Source organism: Protomyctophum bolini (genome assembly GCF_963924005.1).
Source record: "Protomyctophum bolini genome assembly, chromosome: 8".
Lineage (NCBI taxonomy): Eukaryota > Metazoa > Chordata > Actinopteri > Myctophiformes > Myctophidae > Protomyctophum > Protomyctophum bolini.
This window is the reverse complement of record NC_137869.1, coordinates 27,625,366-27,644,441: the sequence shown is the minus strand read 5'-3', so window position 1 is coordinate 27,644,441 and position 19,076 is coordinate 27,625,366. Positions and strand designations below refer to the sequence as shown.

The following is a 19,076-nucleotide window of genomic DNA, read 5'->3' as shown; positions in this document are numbered from 1 at the left end:
GTCAGTCAATCTGTCATGTTTGTCCTGTCAGTTATCTCTCCCTTCCTCTGACCTTTTGTGCTTTTTTGGACTCTCATGCCCTCTCGTGTAGCCTCACTCCCTCTTTAATATGTTCCCTCGTTGGTGTTGTCTTTTTCCCCTCTGTCTGTCCATCCCAGTCTCTCCCTCCAGCCCTCCCTCTCTTCTCACTACGTATCTTGTTTCTCTGCTCCTTTCTTTACTTACTTAAACCCTATGTACTTATGGTCCACTGGGGTCCCACTCCCCCAGGGGTCTGTCCTTTGCCCCCTTAATTTTCTCCCTCTATACAAAATATACTTTGATGTATAACAATAAGAGCGTCCCTCACTTTCCTTCACTTCACCAGGCATCAGCGTTAGCGAGCTTGTGAGTTTGCTATCTTTGTCGAATGTTTGCCTATGTCGACATGCCCAGAAACGGGATGCAAGGATGCTAAGAACAACAGAATGGGGCAATAGATGGGAGAAAGAAATGGTAGGAGGAGAGGAATGTGTTCCTTCAGAGGAAAATAAATGAGGATGATGTGTACTGAGGCTGTCTCTCTCTCCCTCTCTCTCTAAATGTACATGTCCTCTTCCTGTACCCTGCTCAAGGCTTTGCACCCCCCTCTTCTTGTTGTGTATCTCCCCCTCCCCTCCCCTTCCGTTCTCTCTCTAACTCCCAGTGTTCCCTCTCTCCACTCGCTCTCTTCCTCTTGTCTCCAGGCACAACATTAGGTCATGGCCTTGTGTCCTTCCTGCACCCCCACCCTTCTCTCTCTCTCTCTCTCTCTCTCTCTCTCTCTCATTGTGTGTGTGTGCCTTCTGTGCAGATGTGTAGAAGTTTAGCTTGCACTGTTTTCATGTATTTATTTTCTTTCACCTGTCTAATATGCAGATGGAAATGAGCCAGTATATGGATACTTCTGGGTACAATGCATCTTTTCTCTTTGCTTGAGATGAATGTATTTTGCCATGGTCCCTGATACAAATAAATTAGAAATGAAAAGTGTGGGTATGGGTTGGTGCCTTCAGATTACTGTACATTGCGTAGAGGACACTTGCTGGGGCCACAGTGGTCCTGTCGCCGCAAGCTAGAAGGTCCTGGGTTTGATTCCCACTGGGGACGATGTGGTCACTGGGTTGGCGAAAGGGCCTTTCTGTGTTCTCCCCTAGGATAGGTACCCTCACAAAAAACATGCAGTAATCCTGGTCTCTAAACTACCTCCCCCTGGCCAGCCTGATGGAGGGGAAAGGAACTGGTTGGAATAACGTGTTCCTTCCCACACGCTACGTCCAACCGGGGAAACTCCCCCCTGTCAGGTGAAAAGAAGCAGCTTGGACTCCTCATGCATAGAAGGAAGCATGAGGTCAGTCCGCTGCCCTCCCCAGGTTGGCAGAGGAAGTGTAGTGATTACATTAGATCATTGACACTGTGCGGAAAAAATGGGTTACAAAAAAAAAAAAGGGGGACAAAAAGTTAATCATGGCAGTTGAATACGAATCGTGTTGTGTTATAAAATTATTTTATAGTCGTCTCAAGTTATCCAGTAGCCGATATAATTTCAACCAAATTAATGGTTCATGAATTGACTACTTGGGACCATATAGGATGTTTTTTGTGTTATCATTTTAGCCCAAGTGTTTTATTTTGTTACTTTTACTTGTAACTCTATACCTCTGTGTTGTTTACATTTTTGACTAACAAAGTCTTCAATCCACCAATCATAGAAATACGAGCGTGGTCATTTTGATGGTGTTCAAAGGCATTCCTTTTTCTAAACAGCCTGGTATACTGCGATACTGTGACAGTGTGACACTGTCCCACTCCCAAACTCATGGTGTGCGACTGTGCGTGTGTTGTGTTCAGGAGGACTGTTGACCTCATCCTCATCTTGCTGGTCCGTATGATCAGAGATCTCCACATGCGTGGGTGCGTGCGTGCGTGAATGTCATGAACAGCAACGGCTTATGGCCAGAGCTGACTACAGGGATGTCGGAGAGAGTGATGGACAACAGGAAGGATGGACAGGTTATAGCTCCAACTGTGAGAGAGAGGATCTGTTTAATGTGCTATCCTTTTTGCATCATTGTATAACTGTACCCACTGTTTTTGCAAATTGTTCAATCAAAGTATCAAGGCAATCAATGGGCTAAAACTGTGTGGAAATAAAACGTAAAGCTTCACAGAACCAATGCTCAGGACTGGGTTTCAAAGGAGTGCGTTAGACATTCAATTTTAACACCTTGAATGTGCCGGATTTTTTTAAAATAATGGTGCCAAGCAGATTGGGCAAATTTTACTCTGAAAAGCTTTTACTCTTCCATTACCCCACAAAATCGGGAGGCATAATCTTCCGATACTACCTCGCGCTGTCACATCTCATCTCTCTTTAGAAGCGTTTATATTCCACCAGCGCTCCTCCAAAGTTCAACTGTGGTGGAAATTGCTTTTTTGCCATTCACACACACACACACACACACACATGCACAGTCGCACACGTACACACACAGTCGCACATTAACACACAGCTGGCTCAGTTTCTTTATCTGTGTATTTCTTGTGAAAGAGTTGGAGGTGGATACTGGAAAGGTGTTCTCTGCCCCTTGTATCAGACAGTCAGACTGCTTAACTCCTGTGTGTGTGTGTGTGTGTGTGTGTGTGTGTGTGTGGTGGGGGTGCACGCCTGTGTCTTGTGTTTGCATGTTGTTGTATTGTGTGAGTCACTGTGTGTGTGTGTGTGTAGCTGTAGAAAGCTGGAGAACTGCTCCCATACACTAGACTGTGTGTGTGTGTGCGTGTGTGTGTGTGTGTGTGGTGGGGCTTGCACGCCTGTGTCTTGTGTTTGCGTGTTGTTGTATTGTGTGAGTCACTGTGTGTGTGTAGCCGTAGAGAGCTGGAGAGCTGCTCCAATACACTAGAGTAGACTGTGTGTGTGTGTGTGTGTGTCCAGTTGTTGTAGCTGCTTGCTATGTCATACACACCTCTACACCTCCACACACACAACGCCCCACCCCCTTTAGTCGCTCTCGCACAATGGCCGGAAAGGCCGAACTGCCTTTCAAAAACACTGGAGTCTGTAAAGAGAAAAATAGCAACACTTCCACAACGGCATGTTTTGGATGTCTACGTTAATCATCACGTTAGTGAAAGTGTGGAAACTGCGCGTGTGTGACTGTGTGTTCTGTCTAATGCGCCCGTGGGGGGGTGGGAGGGGCATATGTTGGGTTCATTTAAACAGATGTGATACAGTTTCACTGTTTATCTTGGCCAACCCCGGTCTTTCTGTTTTGCCGTTTCTGTGCGTGTGCACATAATAGTGTCATGTAATCCGTAATCCCATGTAACCCGGGGGTCACTGTTGCTTTCCCAACACCTCTAGTGTGACGTGTCACTGTGTTTATAGGTCAGCTGAGGGTTAGGTCGCTGGCCTTCTTGTTTTCAGTGTGTTTTGTGTACGAAGCATAAGTTCTACTACACAAACATCTGATTTGTGTTGTGTGATTTCAGTGTGTTATCCCCTCAGTGACGCGCGCGCGTGTGTGTGTGTGTGTGTGCAAATGTCGTGTACAGTGAGGGCTTATGACCAGAGCAGCTTGTCAGAGAGAGTGATGGACAGCAGGAAGAACAAACAGGCTCGCTAGAACTGTGAGAGAGTGTACACACTGAGTGTAAAGACTCTGACACACTGAAGCCGCCATTGACACGCACATCTGACACGTGTCAAAGTTGGCCACTTGTTCACTTTGGGTGGGAGAACTGGAAGCGTCAAGTCTCTATGAACTCCACCACAATTATTAATCATTTTATTCGCAGCGACCCACATAAAACGAGGGATGTGCCAAAAGACGCACGCACGCACGCTCGTACTGTTGTACGTTGCGTACAGCAATCATTCCGTTCACTCTCTTCTCTTCCATTCACTTGATTCACTCTCTTCCCTTTCTCTCCGACCAGCAAAGAAGCTCTTGAACGTGGAACTTTTGTTCTGCTGCCGTACATATGTGCAGACTGTCGCTTCACAGGCGACCTTCGATTGGTATATGTCCAGATCTTCATTATCTAGGTCTTCATATTTCTCAAGAGAGAATTTAGAAGAAGGTTACACACTGCAATACATGTTTTAACTCGTCAATAAATTGACGCTGTTGTCGCTGATATACATGCATGTGTTTTGGTGGCACGCCCATGCTCTAATATAAATAGTGACAAAGCCCGTTTTTCACCTTCCACCAAATTGAAGCTGTTCATTAGTGTTTTTGAGAACTCTGTCGTACTGTTTGCAGCAGTGTTTATGCATACATCGCGCGGCCATGGCCTATGGGCTCTGTTGTCACGGTTACAGTCTCCCGCACGAGTCCGCAGGCTATATGATCTGTAGCCGGTGGGACCTGGGTGGAGCTACCTTTGGCTTTGGGGCTACAGTATATCAGAATCAGAATACATCTTTGTCACATTACATTACACGTGAGGTGGGTGAAATTATTTGTTGTGCAGGGTGGGGGTCATCAATGCAGTTCATAAAAGATATAGAGAGAAGAGCATAACGTGCCTAATACTGTATATGACTAATCTGCATGATTCAGTATATCATTGGTGTAGGGCAGAAACCTCTTATGTCTATGTTCCAACTTTTTGTTCTTTTTTGTGAATTGATGTCCTACTTTGATCATACCACAGCGTCACGCAAAAGCATCAAAAATACCAGATCTGATGCAGGGGTCCCTGAGGGAGTTCCAGGGACCCCAGCTAAATGACAGTTTGGAACCAAATGGACCCTTATGAGTTAAACTCAGAGTTAAATTAACATTGATTTTACAATATAAATTGGGGGTCTCAAAGATAGTAATGTCATTTTTTGTAGCGCCCAGGATTACATTGGATAATTGACACTGGGTGAAAAAATCGGTTGCAAATCGTGGGATAAAAATTTAAAAAACAATAAAATAAATATAAATAGGGGTCCGTAGACTAGTCCATGTAAAACTGGGGCTCCTTGAAATTGAACGGGTTGAGAATCACTGCTAGAGCTGTAAAAATCTTCTCTTATGGGGGTCCCTGGCATGTTATTTTTAAATCAGGGTCTGCAGGCTAATTAGTGTAAAATTGGGGGTCCTTGACATGAAGGGAACCACTGTGCTAAACGATTCAATGTCAGGTCGCTAAACGACCGGGTTGTGTCAGACGCGGCCAGCAGCGGGATCAAATGACCGGTGCTTCCTCTTCCACGGCTAAACCATGCATATCGTAGCTGTCGGAGCGGAAACCTCTTATCTCCATATTTTAACGTCTTTGATCATACTTCTGCGTCGTCGCACACGAGCAGATCCACAAGCTCACGCCTGTTGATCTGGTACTTTTGCTATTTTCTTTATTTGAATCCTGAAAAGTAACAGCTTTGGACATGCTGTATGACCAGAGCCCTGCGTATAGTTTGGGTTTTACGCACATCTCCTGGGTGAGGACTAGTATGAAGTTATGGTTGAAAAAAAATGGGTGAAGTGGTCCTTTAATAAGAGGATGACTCCCATGCACAAAGACACTAGTAGGTATACAAACAAAGAAAAGGAGCTGAAATAGGAGGAGACGCACACACACACACACACACACACACACACACACACAGTAGCTGTCAGCACCTAAAGGTCGTCCCAGTGCTCTAGTCTCTAATCAGAGATGTGAAAGATGTCCACATCACAAAATCACTGCTTCTCAAAATAGAACTCTCCTTTCATCTGTCTCTCTCTCTCTCTCTCTCTCTCTCTCTCTCTCTCTCTCTCTCTCTCTCTCTCTCTCTCTCTGTCTCTGTCTCTCTCTCTCTCTCTCTGTGTGTGTGTCTCTCTCTCTCTCTCTCTCTCTCTCTCTCTCTGTCTGTCTGGCTCACTCTCCCCTCCCTTTGTCTCCTGCAGAACTAGCTGAGCGTTGGTGATGAAATTGCCACTGTCATTTCAGAGATGACTGTCTATTTCGCACGCACGCACACGCGGATAATGTAAACACTCAAAAAAGCATGACCATATTGAACGAGACTGATCTGATGAGTCCTGCTGATTTATATAAGCAGTGGAGCTTTGATGTGTGCGTGTCTACAGTCTGAGTGCACGGTATGAGCTTTGATGATGATGTGTGTGTGTGTGTGTGTGTGTGTGTGTGTGTGTGTGTGTGTATCATGTATACACTGTAAAGACAGTGGCTTTCTTATTTCTGCAATCTAAAAAAGAGGAACAGAGATGTGGAATCATAAATCAGTCATTCAGGGCTTTAATAGCTCGCTCAAATTACAAACATGAGAGCTACGTTGGCAAACTGTGGCTTTGGTTTTATTGACGTGGCCAGCGACGGTAGCTAAAGGTACCCCCTCCCTACTCTTTGAACATCCCGTTGTCATAATTGAATACATGGGTTTACATGTATGACTTCATATCATCTCTGTCGGGTGGAAAGTGTTCATTTTCAGGCTTCAAATTCAAATATGGCAAAAGTAGCAGATCTACAAGCTCAAAGTGCGTCGCGTCGCATGGATGTGCTACTTTTGATGCTTTAAGTTTTGTGTGACGATCAGGTATATGGAGATGAGAGGTTTCTGTGTGACGATCAGGTACATGGAGATGAGAGGTTTCTGTGTGACGATCAGGTATATGGAGATGAGAGGTTTCTGTGTGACGATCAGGTACATGGAGATGAGAGGTTTCTGTGTGACGATCAGGTATATGGAGATGAGAGGTTTCTGTGTGATGATCAGGTATATGGAGATGAGAGGTTTCTGTGTGATCAGGTATATGGAGATGAGAGGTTTCTGTGTGACGATCAGGTACATGGAGATGAGAGGTTTCTGTGTGATGATCAGGTATATGGAGATGAGAGGTTTCTGTGTGATCAGGTATATGGAGATGAGAGGTTTCTGTGTGATCAGGTATATGGAGATGAGAGGTTTCTGTGTGATCAGGTATATGGAGATGAGAGGTTTCTGTGTGATCAGGTATATGGAGATGAGAGGTTTCTGTGTGACGATCAGGTATATGGAGATGAGAGGTTTCTGTGTGATCAGGTATATGGAGATGAGAGGTTTCTGTGTGACGATCAGGTATATGGAGATGAGAGGTTTCTGTGTGATCAGGTATATGGAGTTGACGGCCAAGCTACACCAGGCAATTTTGCGTGCGTGCGTATGCGTTTACTGCGAGCGTACAGTGCGTTTGGATAGGACCAATATATGTCAATGATGCCAACTACCCCAGACGCACGGATACCGCGGGCCATCCTACGCGTGCTCTAAAAATAGGATCGGTTCTAAAAAATGTACGTGCGTATGCCCCCATGCGCGCGTATCTATATATCCTCCCGGAAGGTCCCGCACAAATCTGCCGCTCGTCTGACAGATCGATGTAGCCAGGGCATTTGGCTTACGCACGCACGGTCCGCGCGTTTAGAGTAAACGCACGAGAAAAGCCTGGTGTAGCTTGGCCGTGAGAGGTTTCTGTGTGATCAGGTATATGGAGATGAGAGGTTTCTGTGTGATCAGGTATATGGAGATGAGAGGTTTCTGTGTGATCAGGTATATGGAGTTGAGAGGTTTCTGTGTGATCAGGTACATGGAGATGAGAGGTTTCTGTGTGATCAGGTATATGGAGATGAGAGGTTTCTGTGTGATCAGGTATATGGAGATGAGAGGTTTCTGTGTGATCAGGTATATGGAGATGAGAGGTTTCTGTGTGATCAGGTATATGGAGATGAGAGGTTTCTGTGTGATCAGGTATATGGAGATGAGAGGTTTCTGTGTGATCAGGTATATGGAGATGAGAGGTTTCTGTGTGATCAGGTATATGGAGATGAGAGGTTTCTGTGTGATCAGGTATATGGAGATGAGAGGTTTCTGCCCGATGGCGACGATATGACGGAGAGGAAACAGCTCTTAATTCTGTTTCCTGCTCTAGGACCATCTGCCCTTCATGTTTACAGTGCAGGGCTTAGTTTCATGTGCCTGTGCAGTGTTATAGTGTGTGCGTGTGTGTGTGTGTGCGCGGTCTGTGTATGTGTGTGTAGTGTGCACTCTTCTTTCACTTCTTCTACATAGATCTGTGGCTACACCTGCACCACAATTGTTTGTGTGTGTGTGTGTGTGTGTGTGTGTGTGTGTGTGTGTGTGTGTGTGTGTGTGTGTGTGTGTGTGTGTGTGTGTGTGTGTGTGTGTGTGTGTGTGTGTGTGTGTGTGTGTGTGTGTGTGTGTGTGTGTGTGTGTGCGCGTGCGTGCGCGCATACATGTTCAGACAGGAGCCACTTTGCACTGGCTTGTTTACATTCCCTGTTAAAGCAGCTAAAAAAATCTCTTTCTGTCTCGCTGTCTCGCTCTCGCGCTCTCTCTCGCTCTCTCTCTCTCCTCTTATTGCCAACCCAGTTAAAATGACCCAATTAATGAGGCTAGAATTCCAATGCTGATTGAATGGGTCTGGCTGGTGACAGTGGTCCATGCTTTTTCACTTTACAATGACGCACTTTATACTGTGTAGACACATGGTCGACACATTCCTCGCAGATAAAGTATGACACATAATGTACATGTCCGTGAGTCAATCAGCTGGTCGATTAGTCACGTCACTCAGTTAATCTCTCTCCCACTCACTCAAGCAGTACACACGCAGCAGTATCTGTAATGATGTAGATTGCATTTTGAGCCTCCTCAGGACAAACAGAAGAGAGGAATGATGTGAGACTGATAAACATGACTAAAGCCTGATTTATACTTGGTAGTAGAGCCCTGCATCGGGAGCGCGAGCCTTGCGCGTGCGGGCGGTATTTAAATACCTGCGGTCGGGAACAGACGGTCAAGATAAAACCAGCAGGCCCCGCAAAATCCCACATCTTCCGAAAATTAACCACAGCTTATACACTTTAGCAAGATATGAATATGTCAGAGGAGAACGTAATTTCCCTACTGTGCTGGACAACGACAACGCACCATAAAGGCTGAATAGTTCTTATAACTGTAGGGGGTGCCCGCCCAGCCCCCCCAACATTTCCCCCCCCCCCCCTTTGGTACTTTATTTACAGTGTGCTAATAAACACAGTGGTACGATTTCAGTTCACAACAAACACATTACATTGTTTCAGCATCTTGTTTCAACATTTCAGCATGATCAATACTCTAACTGGCAGGTTGAAATAAAAGCCACCATATAAGCATTTGAATACCTGTTCTGTGAACAGGCAATGCCCACCTCCCGGCCCCCAGTGGCCCAAGCCCCCACCACCCCCCGTAAAGGTGTGAGTCGTGTCCCTACGTGACGAAACCCTAGTCATGGGGGAGAGGAGCTCAGGGGGTGCTATTTTGTGTTCCTATTTTCTTGGGGGGTGCTTCAGCTATACCAAGCTGATGGAGTCTCACACTCTCCCCAAGAGACATCTTCAGGCACGCTCCCAAAGTGTGTGCATGAGCACAGCCTGCAGGCATGGAACGGGAGCGCAGCCGCACCGTCAATCATCAGTAGCCTAATCTGTGATGTGTGTTTTACCGACGGAGGAGTTTCGTTTTCCCGCGATGGACATTCTCTGTTCTGAACCCCTTTTTGCTTTTCCCTGTGTGCGTCACTCGGCAATAATAACGTGAAATGGAACACAATGTTGAGTAAAGATTTGTTTTATAACCAGGCAGTCATGCACCAGCACCTCTCTCTCTCTCTCTCACCCACTGCTCACTGCAGCACAGTGGCCGTGACACAATATAATCAAATATAGCATAATAGGCCTAAAATATGTCCAGTCGCAATATAAACACTTTCCCTCTATCTGTGAGCAACTCCTCACACAAATGAACAACCCCCCTCTCGCGCACACATGCTCAATCTCAGCAACTGTTTGGGTAAATGTCATCTTTTTCGATCTCAATGGTTTAGCGGGACTAAACGATAAAATTGCAGGATGGACGTTTTGTTGCGGGTGGGAGTGGCAGACAGGCGGTCACTGCGGGCGGTCAAAAATGTTGCGGGAGCGGTCACAAATCCAACGGGAGCGGGCGGGAGTGGAATTAATATTACATTAATAACACTCCCGCCCAGGGGTCTACTTGGTAGGACGCTGGTGACGGCAAACCTTGCCAGTGTGTAACTAAGGTTTTAGGTAGAAGGTGAGATGGATAGTGTGGGGGCAGGTGCCCCTCTCCCCTTTCTCTCTCTCTCCTGATAAGAGTGAGGGCAAAATACACAGAGCCAAACTGATAAGGCAGAGCTGGGTGTTTGTCCGCTGGTCTCCACGTTTGTGTACATGTGTGTGCTTTATATCGGCGTCTCCACTGGTTTATCAGTGAAACGTTCAACAGATCACCTAGTCAGCAGAAAATGGCCGGGTCACCTGTCCTGCAGTCAATGTAGTGCTGTTGCATGTTTTGGGCGGGGTGCACGTTTGCGCAAGCTAGTGTTTGAGCAGCACAGCATTGGCTCTGATAGCATGTGTGTCTGTGCGGTACAGCGCTGGGTGGGGTGATCATGCAGGCCTGTGTTGTTACTGGTGCTACGACAAATTTACTGGTGTCTAAGACAAATTTCTTCCTCGGGAGACTAATAAAGTATATCTCTATCTATCTCTCTACTTTCATTGCTTCATTGCTGTTGGAACTGCCTGAGATGTCTTGTGTTAGTCCAGAAGCTGCTCTGCTCTGATATTGAAGCCCCTGCAACGGTTCTCTCCTCTCGTATCATCTCTCGTACGCTGAAGTATTTCACTGCGTGTTCTGCCACTACATTTGAGTGCATCGTGTATACGATAAAGACACAGTGGCTTTATTTCTGCGATCTGCTAACGGGAACAGAGTCATAAAGAATCATAAATCAGCCATTCAGGGTTTCGCTCGCTCAAATTACAAACATGAGAGCTACATTAGCAAACTGTGGCTTTGGATTTATTTATGTGGCCAGCGAGTCAGCGACGGTAGCTAAATTTACCCCCTCCCTACTCTTTGAACATTCTGTCGTCATACTGGATACATAGGTTTACATTTATGTGGATTTGTCCTAACCTAATATTGTCTCTCTGTCGGGTGGAAACCTCATATGTTACTTTTTAACGATTCAAATTCAAGGCTGCCGCTTTGTCCCGCCGCAGAGCAGCAAACAGAAAAAGTTGAGAATGTTTCACTGCTTTTGGCACGTCGAACCTCGTTGCCACTTTCCCCGAACACGCAAGTTGAATACTGCTGCCGGTGTGAACTGAGCAGTACGCTCTGCCCTCTTAAGCCTGATTTATACTGTTTAAGGGTGTTCCTCCGTAAATAACAGATCTACAAGTTCACAACGCATCACGAATGTGAGCTTGTATATTTATCGCAGGCAATGCCATTAACCATGTGCAACTAATATAAGTATAAATCAGGCTTTATGCTCTCTCTCTTCCCCTCTCTTATTCTGAGGGGAAAGCATTTACTCTCTTGTCCTATCCTTATATGCTCTCCTCTCCTCTTATGCTCTCCTCTCCTCATTTGACATCTTCTCTCATATTTCATGTGCATAATTTTACTCTGCATTGCATTGCTCTTTCTGTCTCCAGTTCAGATCCTGTCACTGCAACTGCACTCCATTCGTGAAAGAAATGGAGCTCTATACGTTTTATTTAATTGATTAATGGTGCTGCTATGGTTTTATTTGAAATATATTAACATATTATGCCAATATATGGCAAGTATATGCGGAATATAGCCTATGCTCTGCATATATAAGCCATATTCAGGTTCATATATGTGGATAAACTAGAATTTCGCCGGCCGAAGTTACATTGCAGCGCAATATGGGAAGAAGGAAATTGCGGGAGGTGACAGACTCCACTTCATGTTTCAGCTGTGTTTTTAAACTCAGTAGTGTGCCCTGCACATGTAGTAACGGATGGGTTATAAATTATTATAATAACAGAAAGTGTTTTTTATTTCTCATAAATACGCAAACATGGTGAAACAACTACAGTCACAGAGAGCAGTGCCAAGGTAGCTGCTGCCTGCTAACGATGCAAACAACAGCCTTGCCTGTACGTGTGTGTGTGTGTGTGTGTGTGTGTGTGTGTGGGGGGGGGGGATAGCACTAATTTTCGACATTTTACTGTGTCATAAATATTTACATCTGTAGCCTATATTGTGATTACATTTGACCGTACATTTGACTCTTGTGTTATATTCTTGTGAAATATTCAGTAAAGTATTGTGGTGAAATATTCACCCCAAGTTGATAAGATATGCAGAGAATATAATACCAAGAACCCCCAGTTTGAAATGCATTAGGCCACAGACCCCCATTTGATACCATTTGCTCTCTGGGAAAATCAGGGTCCATTTGGTTCCATTTGTATGCTCTTGGAGTATGATGACTGTGCTAACAGTATTATCATAAAATATGTCTCAGTTTGAAGATTCAAAAAAACATATTTCATATGTGTGAGCTTGTAAAGTAGAACGTTCAACCTAGAGACAGTGTTGCCAAGTCTGATCATTATAAGCTACTTTGGACTTGTTTATCTATTGGTAGTCCTTGACATGGAAATGTTGGAGTTCCACTGCTCTGAAACAACAACAACAAAGTTTGACAGTCAACACTATAATTGATTATTTTAAGACGAATTTCCGGAACATTTCTGATTTACCTACTTTGAACTGGCCTATTAACATTTTTATAGACCTGGTTGCTTGTTTCACTCTCAAATCCACGATATGTGGCAACCCTGGTCCCTGGTTTGTTTTGGTTTGCGTGTGGATGTTTTTTTGTGTTGCTTTAGCATCTTTAGCACAGTAGCTATCAGAGGCTGCAGCAGCTGCTGCTGTCATGAAAACGCAAGTTTCTGTCCCAGAAGCTCACGTTAGGTCTGCGCCCCCCCCTCTCTCTCTCTCTCTCTCTCTCTCTCTCTCTCGCTCGCGCGCGTTACTCTAACACGTCTTTCTGTCTCTCTCTCTCTCTCTCTCTCTCTGTCAGAAAGCGTTGTCAGTTTACTCAAAGCACAGCACCGTCACTCCTGTCAGTTATTTCGTCGTGTATTCGTAGCCTATATGAGCCCAATATTGGCGTTGCGCATTTCACTTGAATAATGTTGTGTGCGCACGTGCGCGCGCTGAGAAAGACAGTTATTTAATGAAACTGAAAATTATAACGTGCTGCAGCTGCACTGCTGTCTCGCCGCCGTATAGCCATTCCTGTGTGTGTGTGTGTGTGTGTGTGTGTGTGTGTGTGTGTGTGTGTGTGTGTGTGTGTGTGTGTGTGTGTGTGTGTGTGTGTGTGTGTGTGTGTGTGTGTGTGTGTGTGTGTGTGTGTGTGTGTGTGTGTGTGTGTGTGTGTGCAGGCATGTGTAGTCGGCGGTGGGCTGGCAGGCGAAAATAGCAAAAGCTATACGTGTAATGTAAATATTTCGGCACAATCCAAGTAGTGACAATGAACAATGTTGATTTAACTAAGGGATTCGCTGAGTGTTTTATTTTGTAAATACAGGGATTTAGAAGGGATAAGCAAAATAGTGAGCCTCTAATTTCTCCCCTTCCTTCTTTCTGTTATCCTGCGAGGGCCCTAAAAAGCAAGATGGCTGATTGTGAGACTGAAAAGTAGTGTGGGGGTGGGCCTATGAGAACACAGAGCAGTGTTGCCAGGTTTGCGAATTGTAAGCGAGTTGTAGTGTGTGCAAGTAGCCTAGTTAAAAGGCCTTGTTTCTGCCCCTGTGGGGCAACAGCATAATGTCGACCAGTTTCTGTCGACCAGTTTCTGTCCACCGCTTTTGGCACGTGACCAACTTAAGCATTGTTATATTAGATAGGAAATGTATGTCCCTATATAGCTTATGCAATTTATATTTCCATGTGGGGGGGTGTGTCAGCTAGGTCAGGAGGTAACAGGGGGTGTCAGCTAGGTCAGGAGGTAACAGGGGGTGTCAGCTAGGTCAGGAGGTAACAGGGGGTGTGTCAGCTAGGTCAGGAGGTAACAGGGGGTGTGTCAGCTAGGTCAGGAGGTAACAGGGGGTGTGTCAGCTAGGTCAGGAGGTAACAGGGGGTGTGTCAGCTAGGTCAGGAGGTAACAGGGGGTCCGTCAGCTAGGTCAGGAGGTAACAGGGGGTGAGTCAGCTAGGTCAGGAGGTAACAGGGGGTCCGTCAGCTAGGTCAGGAGGTAACAGGGGGTGAGTCAGCTAGGTCAGGAGGTAACAGGGGGTCTGTCAGCTAGGTCAGGAGGTAACAGGCCAAAAAGGTTTGGGAGCCGCTGGATTAACGGATCAATGGAAAATGTGTCAAGCAAACGACTGTAATCGAACAATATGCTTATTGATATAGTAAAAACGTCTAATTTGTGCAGTATACAGCTTTCTCCAAAATGTATTGTTTGTCTATTTAGGGGTCAAGCTCGAAGGGGAAAAGACCCTATATTGTGTTGGATTCCAGTTTTGGCAGTGCTGTGCTGTCCTTTTCCATGAAATTCGCCAATATGGTAGAGGGTCGGGAGAATCGCTCAAGAACTGAAGCTCACAGTCATTGATCAAAGGACCTCTGACCTTTTAAATCTCCCAATGAATGATTTATATGATCTGTCTATCCACTCTTGACGTCTAAAAAGCAACATCTGGTTAACCACTCCCCCATTTGTGTAAAGTCTGGACCCTGCTAAGCATGGTTGGAAAAATCCATGCTTAAAAATGAAATAAAAATAAACACAAAAATGTGAATATGGAGATACAGTAGGAGGTTTCTGCAACAACGACGTCATGTAACAATGGTACAACGGAGCTGATACAAGTACAACATGGATGAAACAGTTGGGTCCGTCAGATAGCCGCGATAAACGCAAGGCCAAGGTTTACTACCTTGTCTGACAGCCTCTCCTTTAATCAAGCCTTCTCTGTCCAACCCCTCCCCCCCCATCCCCCCCTCCGCAGATGAGTACAAGATGAAGGGAGTGGAGGAGGTGAAGTACATGAGAGGAGAGGAGGACCGGGTGAACGCACGCAACCAGGAGAACCTGGTGAGAACACACACACACACACACACACACACACACACACACACACTGACAGTCTGTCACCAACACACAAACACATGCTGACAGTTCATCAGCTCTAACAAACAGACTGATGTTTGTTTTAAATACATGTGTCCACACAGTAGCCTCCGCCCACCCGCCTGTATACATGTATATGCAATACACGCACACGTAGAAAGAGAGGTTTTTCACCAGCAAGGTGGAGACGGCTTGTTTAACCTCCGCTCCCCCACATTAACATAACATGGTTAGATAGACCCTTCCTTAACCCCATGGGAAACGGCATGCATCGTATAGCAGCGCCACAATACCATGTGTGGTAGCGCTAATGTTGTTTCATGTGCATGCTACACTACTACAGGCCACACATGTAAAGGAAGGATATATATATATATATATATATATATATATAGATGTGTGTGTATATATATATATATATATATATATATATATAGATGTGTGTGTGTGTATGTATATATGTATGCGCATACAAAATGTAGGATGCATAAAAACTGCACTTAAACATAACGTACACACTATTAATTCATATCAATATAGGCATAGGTAAAGCAAGGATCCTGTAAATAATTTGAAGGACAATCTGATATTGAAGAAAACGACTCGCATAATGATTTGCAAACCTAGTAGCTGAACGTAAACGTAAATGAACAGAATTTAATTTATATTCAGGACAAAAGTCCTTAACCCTGGGGTCCCTATTTTGGGCATGCAAAATAAATTGAATGAAAATATAATTGTAAATGTTCCAGCAATAGCAGATCTAATTCTGCTATTGCGGGCTTGTAAATTGTTTGTCAAGCCCCTCCTGGCCTCACAGCCAACTGGCCCTGGACCCTGGCCTCCCCGACCCAGAGCCCAGCCAACTGGCCCTGGACCCTGGCCAGTACCGAACCAGGTTTTCCCATAACCCTTCAAACACACTCTTTAGTGCCACAGAAGCAATAAGAGATATAACTCTAGAACAGTGGTTCCCAAACTTTTTTGCTCGAGACCCAAAAGATATATTCTATATCTCCCCGGGACCCAAACTAATGAAAATAGCAGATCTGCGAGCTCAACACATGCAATGTGATGTGTTGCTTGCTTGTAGATCAGATCTTATAGTATTTTTGAGTGGTGCAACCACTCCAAGGAACAGCAATGTCCGTGTTAACCTATGTGTGTGGCTATGAGTACCAGTAGGGGCAAAAGTGGTGCTGTTGTGCCAGAAACAGAGAGAGTGAGATAGTGTTGCACTGTTGCATAGTGCTACTTACAGAGAGAGAGAGGCAGGGGGAGAGGGGAGTTGCACCACTCAGTTCACACAGGTGTGATTTTCCCCTCTAATTAACGGATAATTTTTTATGGAATTGTTTCGAAAAAACGTTTCAATGTGTCTTTAATTTTGTTTCTTGCATTTCTTTGGAAAAATAATTAAAAACTAAATGTAGGAAACAAAAAAAATAAAGGGAATGTACTCATGTTCCATAAAAATTGGTCTGTGACTCAAACATGGGTCTCCACCCACTGTTGGGGAAACGGTGCTCTAGAATCAGCAGTTGTGAAAATGGTTGTTTCTAACCCAGAGCACGGGCCAGCTGAGAGACCACAGCCAGTAGCCGTGGTCAGAGCAGCATTTGTACCTCACCACTTGTCATTATCGTAGGTGTTTCCCTGCCTGGCAGGCAGGAATTTGCTGATTCTACATGAGACGACCAAAAGGGAGTGAATGCTGGCTGATAGTAGGTTGCAAAAAGGTGGTGCAGTTTTGCTGCGTTTTTTTTTCGGGTCAGTTTACAGACCAAAATTAGTATCAGAGTCACGGGGCATTCGGGAAGCACTGAAAACCTGGACTGGAATTTCTGCATTGGTGAAAGTTGTTAAATGTGTATGTGTATTTGTTCCAGAGCCATTCCACATAAGGCTGTGCCAGAGAGGTCAAGACTTATAGCTGTCAGTGGGGGGAGATTTTGCTGATATGGGCCGTTTGCTTTTTAGCTGCTCTGTCATTTGGTAATGACGGCTAATGAATGTGTGTGTGTGTGTGTGTGTGTGTGTGTGTGACGTGTGTGTGTGTGTGTGTGTGTGTGTGTGTGTGTGTGTGTGTGTGTGTGTGCGCGCGTTTGTAGGAGAAAAGCGGTGTTCAGTACAGGGGCAAACAGCACAAAGAGGTCTCTGGAGCCAACGCCAACAACAAGACTAAGTAAGTTGGCATTAAAAACCCCATGTACCAATACAGCACATGCATGTGTGATGCGGTACACGTACTGCATATGACGTGTTCAGACATGCTTTATGAAGTACCAGTGCATTCTTCAACCGATCAGACTTTACAGTTGAGTCAGTTGACACAGTCCCTGACATTTGCAGAATCATGATGACAAATAATTTGAAATGTCGAATGATGAAATGTTGTGTGTGTGTGTGTGTGTGTGTGTGTGCTTACGTACAGAAACAGCAGCTACGTTTATCCACTGTAGCTTCAGTTTATCTGTTTGCAGAGTGATAAAAATCCAGGAACGAAGTGAAACGCTGCAATAAAACACACACACACACACACACACACACACACACACACACTGTAGGCGTCCATTGTTGTAACACAGCCTGCTGAACCGCCACCTACTCGTTATTGTAGGTGTGTTATACATGCGTGGGCCGTTTTATACTCACTCAGAGTTAAAACTGAAGGGTTTTATTGTGATAGATTTGGGTCAGAGTACCATGTTAATGCTCTCTACATGATTACTTAACCACATGAACCCTAGCGTCCTCATTGTGGGAGGGGGGGTTCTGCGAAAACACGTTGGCGTTTTAGTGTAGAGGGGGACAAAAAGGAACGGACCTTAGTCCTGAGCCCTGGGGGACCCCGGTCAACTAAGTGTACGGTCTCTGTCGGGTGCAAACCTCATATGTCCAAATCTGTTTCTGGGTTCAATTATCTTTTTAACCTATTTTGGGCAGGAACTCCTTTTGGTGTTGGCATCAGAAAAATAGCAGATCTACAAGCTACGAGCTTGTAGGTCTGCTATTTTTGACGACTGACATAGAAACAGCTTTTTCAGAAAACTGTCGGGATGTAGAAGACATTTTTAGAATCTGATCTTGGGTCAAAATGGGTTAAAGATCAAAAGTAGCAAATTGACAAGCTCTTGTGTGACACTGTAGTATGATCAAGTAAGTCTATAACTCATGAAAGAAATCACAAAAAGTTTAAATATTGAGATACAAGGTTTCTGCCCGACAGCAAGATTATAGGGTTTAAGCGGTTAAACTTCCTCCACAGCCTCTTGACCCAAAGGTTTTTTCACACGGTAGAAGGAGGGATTGTGTAAATGCATTTCGGCAAGCTTGTGTATGTGTGCATGCGTGCGTGTGTGTGTGAGAGGGGGGGGATTGTTGTAATGGAAAATTCTTGTGATGTATTTGTTGACTCCCTTCTCCGTCCCCTCCAACTTCCTCTCTCCCTCATTCTCACTCCATTTCTTTCTTTCTTTCCCTCTTTCTTTTCTCTTCTTTTTTTCTCTCTCTCTGCAGTATTCACACATCGGAGAGTCAGCAGGAGTTTTTCAGAATGCTGGATGAGAAGATTGAGAAGGTGTGTGTGTGTGTGTGTGTGTGTGTGTGTGTGCGTGTGTGTGTGTGTGTGTGTGTGCATACATAATCAGGGATGTATATGAATAGGAGTTGGTCTCTGCAGAGCTGTCCCAATAACCGCGTTTAACTTTGATATAGACATTATAAATACTTTATATATCTTAGCAGGACAGTAAGTGGGAAGATAGCTTTTTCTTTCCCCGTGGTGTGTTGATAACGCAAGTTCAATCCCAATCATTAAAGATCTTTTTGGATACTAGTATATTCTGCCTTGCATTTATGTGCATGCTTATGCACTAGGCCTCCACTAATACAGGCCACACGTGTAAAGGAAGGCACAGCAGTGAGACAGGTTCTGTCCTATAGAGAGAGATGTAAACATTGTCATCGTCTCGTGTTGGTGGTTATTATAAATTCTTGACATGTTCATGAATCACATCCATGTTAATACATGACATCCCCTTCGAGGTCCATGTTGTTCAGTTCATGTTTTCCACA

The 19,076-nt window shown here is 44.9% G+C and overlaps 1 protein-coding gene across 4 annotated transcripts in view; it reads left to right on the top strand.

Annotated features, from left to right (window-relative positions):
* The window catches only part of LOC308320633 (uncharacterized protein C1orf21 homolog), a 40,005-nt gene that overhangs the window by 17,399 nt on the left and 3,530 nt on the right, over nt 1-19,076 (top strand). For all 4 annotated transcript variants that reach the window (XM_080771184.1, XM_080771186.1, XM_080771185.1 and 1 more), the window contains 3 exons: nt 14,878-14,963; nt 17,111-17,184; nt 18,519-18,579. In XM_080771184.1, coding sequence (XP_080627310.1) covers nt 14,878-14,963; nt 17,111-17,184; nt 18,519-18,579 — 221 coding nt within the window. The remainder of the gene's footprint in view (nt 1-14,877; nt 14,964-17,110; nt 17,185-18,518; nt 18,580-19,076) is intronic.